Here is a 10599-nt window from a genome sequence, read left to right on the forward strand (position 1 = left end):
CCCCCAAGAAAAAACCCTTAAGACAAAACAGGGGGTTTAGTGTTCCTGAAAAGTAGGGAAAAGCGATGACAATGTTGTGAAGCACCTCAAACACTGACACGTAGCTAATTTTTCTCTTTTGCCCTATCTGCACAGGAACAGTGGAAAGAAAGTCACTAATAGATGATAAAATATTTATATTTACACTTCTGTTGCACCTATGAAAAAGAAACAGCCTTGTCTTCATGTCCATTTGAAGTTGGGTGGAACAAATTTGCTCAGCAGAGGCAACCCAGGCTGGCTACAGACCCACCTCCTGCCCTATCAACATCCCACTTTGTGGGAATACAGATGATTGGTGCCAGGATGATCAGGGAGAGGGATTTATTAAGGTAGCCCAGGTTACCTGTGTGGGTGAGAGGAGGCTGGTGCCCTCAGAATCGTTTATGTTGGAAAAGACCTTTAAGGTTGAGTCCAATCATTCCCCCAGCACTGCCAAGTTGGCCACTAACCCATGTCCCCATGTGCTGCCTGGTACACTCCTGCTGTTCTGGCTGTAGGTGCTCCCCTCAAAGTGAGACAGTGAGGGCTGGTTCCCAGGAAGCCAACAGACCTCACACAGTGACACATTTAGAGCAAAACTGTTTAATAAAATATCACCTCAACAAGCATTTACATACAATATATAAAACCACTTTAAAAGCCTAACATTTGAAATCTCCTCATAGTGTAACAGATGTCAGAAGTTGTTGAAACAAGACTAAAAGGAGCAGGAGTGGGGAGGGGAAGGGACACCTCATCTTGGCACCTGCAGCAATGAAAATGCATCCCCACAGAAACTGATTCAGCTTCCAGTGTTGACACACAGCATCAAACAGTGCCAGCCACAAGCCCAACACCTGCACAGCAGAAAGATTTGCCATATCCTGATGTCCTTCTCCATTCCCTGCCTACATTCACATCAAACTCAGCATAACTCTGCTGTTTCCCCTTTCAGCAGCAATACAAACATTTTAGCTCCCTCTCTGGGCCATTTCTCTCCATAGCAGCAAACTGGGACTTGAGCAGAACTCACCCCGCCTAGGGCTGGGAAGAAGTGGTGCCATACTTGAGCCAGAAAAACATCCCTAAGGTCTGTTAATGATTTGCTTTGAGCTTTGTCGTTGGAGATAGCTTTGTGGAGATCAGTGCATCAGAAGTTGTGTTCTGCAGCCCACCCAGCCAAAGAGCAGCAATGCTATTTTCCTACAGGAACAAGAGATACCCTGCAAGACCAATGTATCAATTTAGGCATGTTCATGTCAGCAGATCCTACAGAAAAACAAACTGAATCCCAAAAAACCACCACCACCATCTGTCACTCCACTGCTAAACACCAATTTATTGAAGACCTATTTGCTGCATCCCATCCCTCCTGCAGTCCAGGATGGCCTTTAGGAAGGCCATTGTTAAAAGGATGTGAGCCCAGCTGCTCCTTCATTCTTGGCCATGTATGGCAGTACAGGAGCAAAGACAGAAACTTCTGTCTCTTGATCACCTGCAGCCTGTTTCCAGATCCTGAAGGTGAGAAAAACCTCAGGTGAATCAACATGGTGCTAACAAGACATTTCAAACAACAGAGATGAAACAAAATTACCAACCGCAAGTGGTCATTCCAAACCCTCTGGTGGAAAAATCCAGCACTTCAGCTCTGCCAGCAGCTCTCAGGGGAAGATCCCTTTCCAACCATACTGAGAACAGCAGCTCACAAAGCTATTGCACAGTACTGGAAATGGGGTGCAGCTGCTGAGCCAGGTGCTACAAACCACCCACCTGTGTCATTGCTCCCTACCACGTTTCCCATTGAAGGATGAGCTGACTTCTACATAAAACCCCCCATTCTGGGCAAGAACTCCTACCTATACCTGCTGGAGGACATCACCACATTGGAAAGACCATCAGGCAAGTCTCTGTGCTTGCACAATGCCTCTGGGGGATGTTTGTACTGCACACAACTACACTGAGTCAGACTGACCAAAAACAGCTGAGCTCTGCACCTGGGCTGCCTCATCTCCTGCAGTAGAAGGGCTGCAACTGATGAAATTAAGCAAACAGCTTTTCTTGTGGAAATGGCAAACACATAGAAGGAAGAAACATAACTGGGGCAGAATTATGCAAAAGAACTGCTCTCACAAGAGCATGGTCTGGTTTTCACAAGTTTTGTCATTTCAGCTGCTTGCAGAGACCATGGAGAAGGAATTTGTGCTCCTCAGAGGCAAGTGAAGGACTGCACTCCAGATTTCACATCATCCCCCTTTCTCCAGTACAGCTGGCAACAGGGACCTGGACCAGTACAATATACCCTAAGCAGAGATGCATTTCCTGTCTACAATCCTGTCCCACATGGTTACAGCTCAAAGAGCATCAGCATTGCCAAAGTGACCAGAGAAGGTCATGGTAGAAGTGGAAACCCCAGAGGCCAGGGTGTTCTACAGTAAGTGGCACAGCTGGAATGTCCCCATCTGATGCAGCCAGGTTGGGCCTCCTGGAAGCAGGAGAGAGCTTCAAAGGCTGAGCAGTCAGGTGGCTGTACAGCACAGAACTTGCTGACTTTCAGAACTCATAATGAGGAAAGAGCCTGGAGAGTCAGCCTCAGTGCTCAGTTTGCATCAGCAGGGCCAGTGCTGCAATTCCAGTATGGGGAAGGATGCCAGCAGAGACAAAGCCAAATGGTCATCTATGTGCAGTGCAACAGCAGGGGAAGGGCAGGAAGATCCATATTCTCCTGTCCTAGACACAGCTCAGGCTGTCCTTTGCCACTTCTGCACCCACTCCAGGACAGTCAACCACACTTTGGATTGCACAGACCACCTCTGAGAGGTGAAGAGAGGTTGTCCAGGTACCAGGGCAGGAATACTGAAAGCTAAATCATGGTGAAGAGCTGACAGCTGTTTGACACATATACTGGCAGACAAAGGTACACAGAACAGTCCTGAGCACCTGGAAGAAGCACATTTAAGAGGTTCCTCTGCCACTACATTTTTATGAAGTTGAAACTCATCAGAAAATTTGAGACTGGGCGTATTTGGTGGGAAATCATGATACACTGGGAGTTTTAAGCTTCCAGACCAACCCCAGCATACTAACGGCCCAGACAGAAGAAAACAGTGGAAATCAGAAGCAGCGTTGTAAGGGCTGGAACCTGTGAGCAGATGAGACTGACTCTGTTGGCAACATCCTTTGACTTCTAAGTGAGAGATAGCAGTAGAGGAAGGGAGGGGAGGTTGGGCATGAGAGGAGAGTGCAGTTTCTAGGATGCCATTCCAAGCAGGAATCCTCCAGCAAACCCTCCAGTCAGGACAACATTCTTCTTCAGAAATATGATCACCTAAGCAAGGGTGAGAAGAAACAACAGTGTTCATCAACATCAGGCCACCCACTGACCCTCCTGCTAAGAAGAAATCCCTCAGGCTGTTCTTTGAGGCAAATGATGCTTACAGAGATGCCACAGCTCCGATTTGGGAAAGTGTTGTGGGTTGGCGAGGTTTAGAAAATAATGGGAAAAATTTCTAAACCTCGCCAACCCACAACAGAAAGCTTCCTACCTGACGACCTCCCCTCCCCAAATGCACCAGCACACAGCCAGATCTTCACCCTGCTCAGCCATGAGCAGTCAGCTCCAGGAGAAAGCTGTGGGAAATTATGTCTTCCTAAACTCTAGGCAGACAACATCCACAGCTTTTGTCATCTCTCCCATTTTGCTGCCATGCAAGAATTCCCTCCTTGTATTTGCACAACTGAACATCCGTAACAGCTCAGGAGTCAATCCTGCTTTCAGCTGTCCCTCCAGCACATGCCCTGAGAGAGCTGTCTCACCTCATCCACTCTGCTTTTCACTTCTGGATGCATTTTATTACCACTGCTGTGAAATTTCAGCTGTTGCTTGGCTTTGTCCATGTCCCGTTGTACTAGATTCCAGTCCACCTTGATGTATCCCGTGTGGTTTGCAATCTGGAGTTTTGAGGATTAGAAAAAAGTTCCTGAATTCCTGCATGACCATGGCTGAACAGACCCCTTGCTCACCCACCTTCCCTGACCACAGCCACCTCCTATTCACTGGTCCAGTGGGCACACTGGCTTAAAAATTGGACAGACCACCACCCCTGGAGCTGTGTCAAGTGTTCTGCAGCATCTGTCTCCCACAGTAATCCCCCAACAGCTGGGCACACACTGCAGCTTAGCCTGCTTCAGCCTCTCTTCCCCAGCATAAATCACCTCCCCTCACAACTGCCACGGATATTGTTGGGACTCCCTGCAGCTCTCCTGCTGCTGTGGGTGAACACAGCTATTAATAGCCCATTCCTCTCAAGCTATTTTATCTGCTCAGGGTGATTCAGCTGTGGAACTCCCTCTGCCCAAGCTTTTGACTTTCAGCAGAACAAGCAGGACCAGGAGAGCGAGGGACAAGTCACACACAAGACCTGTCTGCCTGAGGAGCAAACAGGTGAGAGCTGGACAAGGCTTAGAGCTGTTCTACCTGCTCCAAGATGCACCAGATACATGAACACATCCAAGCAGCTTCCCTCACTGCCAGGGCTCTTGGAAACCAGCAGAAGTGATAAGAGGACAGAGAGAGATCTCCTTTCTCTCCTTTTCCCCAGTGCTTTACAGCAAGTCCCATCTCTGCTGGCTGGACTCCTCAGGAAGCCAAGTTGGCAAGAGGCTTATCACAGATACAGATAAATCCTTCTTGACATCCAGGGCTGCTCCTCCAGGGACACTATGTCCACAGCCACAGGACTCAGTATGTTAGCCTGTCCTGCAGCAGCAGCATGGCTCACTACAGCTAAAGTCTGTCTCATGCTCCACTCAGGTGCCCCTGCAGTAACAGCTCTCCTGTGCCTTTGGTAGCAAATCCTCAGTGGATGTGCACTGGCAACCCTGGAGTTTATGCACACTGACCCTGCTTTGCTGTTACATCCTGGAGAACACACACCTCTGACATTCACAGCAACACAAAGCCCCTCGCAGAGGAGCAGATCAACCCCACATGTCCCAACAGGCAGTGCTTCCTAGAGAGACCTTTGTCTCCAGCAGTACACTTCTCAGAAAGCCTGGGCTGCTCTGCATACACACCTGAAGTAGGAAAAAGCCTCCTCCCACTGCTGTCGCTGCCAGCTTTCCAACTTTCTGGAAGATGAATCCAGTACACCTACAAATCAACCAGGATTCAGTCAGGAGAATGAAACACCACACACACTACTCATTATGCTTTCCACAGGCAAGGCTGCCTTTGGCAGGAGTTACCCAAGACTGGAGACAGCCTGACAAACAGCAGAAGAAACCCATGTGCAACCAGAGAAGGATTTATACCCAGCCAAAATTGATACTTTATAGCTTTTCACTTTGTGCTGTCACATTCCAGCCTTTTTCAGTTTGATTCTCATCTCTTCAACCCATCCTTCTCCCAAAAGTGGAACCAGAAACCTGTGATTTCACCAAAATCAACAAATGATTTTATGTTTTGATGTTGGTTTTTTTTAAACTGGTATCATCTCTGAGGGGAAATGAGGGAGCACATGTATTGCTCCATGATGGAGCATGGGGAGCAAATCACAAGCCTCTTTCTTATTTATTTGTAAAGTAAGCAGCAAACAACTACTTACTTCTTTTCATTTCTCAAAAATAATGAAACAAGCACAGCAGTGATGTAAGGCTATACTGGTCTCCAAAATGGGTTACCTGCTTTCAACATGAAAAACATTCCTGCAGCTACCAGAACTGCAGCCAGCACCACCCCATTGCTCAGTCATGCAGCCACAGGCTGGGGTGTTGTGCCACCCAACCACACTTTCCTTGGATCATGGTTTCCTTAGGAGCACTGCAAACAACACAGCAACCTGCCTTTATCCATTTCTGAGTACACTTAGTGAAGACACAAGAGAGAGGTGGCCAGGTCACACTTCTGAGAGACAAAGCTCTGTAATACACTGTTAAATAATTACCCTGGTCCAGGTGAAGATGAGGGGCATGGTAAGAGGCAAAGCAGTGATTACACAAAATCTTCAACTCAAAGTCTTGTGGGAATGAAGTTGCAAATAGAGCCACACTCAGTCCCAGCTACAAGCGACAGGAAACTCCAGGAACTACAATCCCAGGAAGTTTTTAATGCAGATGCCTGAAGCACATCCACCTCCAGTGCAGAAGGCATCCTTGTTTCAAGGAGTTCCTATTTGCCTGCCCAAATTCAACAGCACCACTTTTTGCCAGAAGTTAAAAATAATTACAGATCGGTGCAATTTTCTTCCTTTCAAGACAGCCTCAGTTCTTCAAGTTACAGACAACATTTACGACCTCCCAGAGCTCAGCAGATCATACCAGGGACAGCAGGCTGAGCACTCGCTTTCTCTGAATGACTGCCACATGACCCAGCACCTGTCAGTGTGTTCCCAAAGACCCAGCCAGCGCCTGCCATGAGCAGCAAGGACAACCCCGGCACATCTTACCATCCCGTGACCCCTCCAATCACCAGCTGCGTGGCCACATTGTATTTCTCAGCGCTCGACCCCGAGTTGGGGGCGAAGATCTTCCGCCACCAGGGCCGGCTCTTGGTGTACTCCGCCAGGTCCAGCACGTTGAATGTGTCGTCCCTCGCACCTGCAGGCACCTGGAGAGGCTCAGTGCTGGGACTCCCGTACCACAGCCCCCTGCAGCTGCCCGGTGCCTCCCCAGGGGCACAGCAGCCCTGCCCAGACACACAGCTCACGGAGACTGGCACTCCCCCGGTCTCTGGGAATTCCCAGGTCCCGCAGCCCCCCTCCCAGGGCCTCCGGGACCCCGCGCCCAGGACCGCTCAGCCCCTCGGGGCCGCCCCTCGCAGAGCGGCCGGGGCTGGGGGCCCGCGCCCGGAGCCGCCCCCTCGGGCCCTCAGGCGGGGCCAGGCCCCGGCAGCCACCGCCGCGCGGCGCAAAGGGCACGACACCGCGCTCTGCAGCGGGGAGGCCGAGCTGGGGGAGCCAGGCACTCGCTGCCAGGGGAGAGGGGTGGGGGGACCCGCGCCCCGAGCCATCCCCGGCCAGCCCGGCCCGGCCCGGCGCGGCCCACCTCCTCCCGGCACCGCCATGACGCCGCTGCGCTCCGCGCAGGCGCGAGCACGGCGCGTCACCGGGAGCGCGCGGGAGGCGGCCAGGGGAGATGGCATGAGGGGAGAGGGACGGGCGGAGAGACCGGAGGGGTCGCGGAGATGGGCAGACACGGGGTGAGGGGCCGAAGGGAGAGGGGAGACGGGCGACGGTCCCGAAGGGAAAGGGGCCCAAGGGTTGTTGCGGTTTGGATGGTAGTTGGGTAAAGCAGGTAAAGAAGCAAAAAGGGCCTTTGCAATGGTTTCACAGAGATGTTTATTTCAGCCACGAGCTCTTACAGTCCAGAGTCAGGGGCAAAAGGCAAAGGCCTTGTGAGGGTCTAGGTTAAGTACGTGGGATGGGGGAAGAAGTATCAGAGACCGATTACCAGGGGACATGGGGATGTCACAGAAGTGGGGTTAGGGCAAAGGGGGCCAACAGGGAAACAGGGAGAGGGGCATGGGGCTGACCAGAGAACCAGGATTAGCTGTTCTGAGAGGACAGCTGAGCGGAGCCATTAGTGTCTCCCTTTCTAGGGAATGCCTTTTAGGGTTTCCACACAAGGGGAGGAACGAGAGGGCGCGGGGGGTGCGGCCTGCCCCCCGGGCCTGCCCCCCGGCCGTGCCCTGGGCCTGCCCCCCGGGCCTGGCCCCGCTGCTCCCCTCTGGAAGGGCTCCTTGTGCTGCAGCAGCATCATCCGCCCGGAGCGGCTCCTCGGGGTTACCCTGTCGGGTGTGCAGCCCGGCGCTCAGGGAGGGACGAAGGGGTACCTAAAGCCCATGGTGGTTTGTTTCCTCTGGCATGGGAGATCTTGCTTGGCTGCGAGCTGTCACTGTGCAGAAACAGTGCTTTTTGCCACTTGCTAAAAGGGCCCCAAACACACCAGCATTCTGGATAGCTGAGCACCCTGGCACACCTGGAGTTCAGATGTTTTGGAAGCAGCCTGGGGGTCCTGAATGCTGCAGTGCTGCAGCCAGCACTCCCAGCTGTGGCTTCTTGTGCCTCTGCCCCAGAGCCAATTTGGGCAGCCTGGACATGCTGCCTGGTGGGAACACGTTTTACTGTTTCCCCTGAAATTATGACACCTCTGGTTTCTGGGCCATTGCTCGCTTGAGTTCCTGTAGAACAAATGCCACCTACTTCCCAGATGGGGATGCGGCTGCCCAGGGTATAGCAAAGATGGAAACCCTGAAACACAACAAGCAAAAATAAAGTCTCACAGAGAGATTGTGACAGAGAGACTTGACCCTCATTTGGGGTTAGTGGGAAGCAGTATGTGAGTGGGAGCAGGAGTGTGGGTGGCGTGGGAGAGGTAGGGGAACAAACAATATTCTAGGAACTAAACACTCTTCTAGGAACTAACAGCAGCACTCATTGCGCTGGTGAGGAAATCCCACATAAATGTACCAGCGCCTCGTTGCTCCTTGCACGTAGGTTGGGACGTGTTGGGAAGTGTTGGGAACTGCAGCAATATCCCACGTGCTTCCTGCGCTGTCCTGATTAGGGGAACTGTGTACACAGCCAGACCAAAGTGATAGAGTGATAGGACAGCACTTCCCTGGGCATGGAAGGAAACGATGTGACTGGGGAAGGGATGGCTGGAGGCAAGTTGGCCCCTAGAAATCCAATCTGAACACCAGTGTCAGGTGGCACTGGGGTCTCCTGCATGTCTGGTACATGACAGGCTTCCATCCCTGTACAACACATGTCTCCCCTGCCCTGAACAAATGGATGCCCTCATGCCCTGGGGCCAGGCAGGTCTCGTTTGGTACCTCCAGCCGTGGGCTCTCCTGCACACATTGTTTCAAGGGCATCTGATGGCCTGGGCACCTGCAGCATGGCCTCATCTTTCCTAGCACACATGCATCTTCATCTGAGCAGGTGCTCAGCTTCCTCCAGCAGTAGAGAAGAATCTGGGCTGACGAGGTGGGGGTGCTTCAGGATTAGGAGCTCCTGATTAGGGTCAGGCACAACCTGGTGCAGTGAGTGGCACAGGGGTGGTGGCAAGGAGCAAACCCAGCAGTAGTACCTCAGTAGCCCACAGCCATTGCAGCTCCCTGCCAGGTGCCTTCTGGGTGTTCAGCTTTGGAGGCACAGGCATGAAACACCATTCCCCATCTCAAAGGCTTTCTCTCCCTCCTGGCACCACCAAAACTTTCCAGCCTCCATGGCCAGGCTGAGCTCACCAGCCCATGGGATCTTCCAGCAAGTGCTTCTGCTTCCTGACTCGTTCAGAAACACCTCTGATGTGAGGAACAAGAGAGAAAGCAGAAATGCTCCACTGACCCACTTACTGCAGGGAAATCCAGCAAAGGAAAGCAGGCTTAGTTTTGGGACCTCCTCCATGTCAGTATTTCTATTCTGATGCTTGGATAGATCCATCAGGGTTAGATTTCCTGGATACTCAGGGGTGTTGATGGCATCAGCCCTGCTGCACTGCTGTTCCCTGGGGGTCCCTGTGTTTGTGATTTTGCCCATCCAAGAACTGTACTGGGCTGCAGCCCCTCTTTGCTCCATCACTGCTGGGATGCAGTAGCTTCGAAGGGCTGATATAAGGGGCCTTGCCTGGTCCTCCAAACAGATCTATGCCATGTGGCACAGCCGTTTTCCTGGTGCTGGGAAGGGTGAGTGCCCTGTGCATGGTTGCTGCTTCTGAGATACACAGAGTTCCTGAGAAGCTGTCACGAGTCACGTGTTTTCTCTCACACACACAAAAAAATTCCTGAAGAGATTGGATACGGTTCAAATTATTCTGAGTAATTTTTATCTGCTCCAATGTTTTATTGTTCTGAGAACTGCACATTTCAGAGAAAAAACCAGCGCTTTCTGCATGCGTGTAGGTCCTTGACTCTGGCAAAATATATTTCTCTGAGAGTCTCCATGGCAGGAGCCTGTTGTGGCTTTTCCATCACATTTGCAGAGGAGGACAGTGCCCTTGGGGATGGGCAGATGAGCTCTAGGCAGGACTGGAATATGAATGCCTTTCTGCAGCTTTCTTAAAGGCACAGCTGCTGCCTGCCCAGACACGGGTGATGCTGACAGTTTGCAAGGCTCCCACATGGATTTGCAGAGCCCTTGGAAGCCTCACAGCTGTTAATGGCACCCACTGGCTGGGACCATGCTTACTCCTGCTGGAGCATGTGGGGCCCAGCTTGGCATGCTGGGCCGAGGAGGAGTTGTTGTTTATGTCCAGTTGTCCTTGGCCTGATTTGCTCCACACCGGCTCTTGTGTGCCTGCACGAAGCGGCTGCTTCCTGGCATGAAGGCCAGGATCTGGGCTCCCTCCCCAAGTTACTTCCAATTTTCACACCTGGATTCCCTTTCCCACAGCCCTGAGTATCTTCATAATATTTTCTTTCTGACCCCCTGGGTTAGACCTTGTCTCTCAGGTTTACTCTTATTTCTCTGGGCCAGGAACATGGAGCTGCCTCCCAGTAGCTGAAAGTGGTTAATTCAGCACTTGCCAGTGTCACAGCCATTAATTTCTGACTGTTTCCAGGCTCCTGCCACTGCAGATCCC

The 10599-nt window shown here is 51.8% G+C and overlaps 1 protein-coding gene across 1 annotated transcript; it reads right to left on the bottom strand.

Moving 5' to 3' along the window:
- Positions 1-608: 608 nt before the first annotated feature.
- Positions 609-7133, bottom strand: FUNDC2 (FUN14 domain containing 2). The gene is made up of 5 exons (XM_033072515.2): positions 7063-7133; positions 6465-6615; positions 5095-5170; positions 3835-3969; positions 609-3346 (listed from the first exon to the last, which is right to left on the bottom strand). Exons 1-5 carry the CDS (start codon positions 7079-7081, stop codon positions 3269-3271), a joined length of 459 nt encoding a protein of 152 aa, XP_032928406.1. The 5' UTR covers positions 7082-7133; the 3' UTR covers positions 609-3268.
- Positions 7134-10599: the final 3466 nt, after the last annotated feature.

The sequence above is a fragment of the Catharus ustulatus genome, chromosome 14, assembly GCF_009819885.2.
Source record: "Catharus ustulatus isolate bCatUst1 chromosome 14, bCatUst1.pri.v2, whole genome shotgun sequence".
Lineage (NCBI taxonomy): Eukaryota > Metazoa > Chordata > Aves > Passeriformes > Turdidae > Catharus > Catharus ustulatus.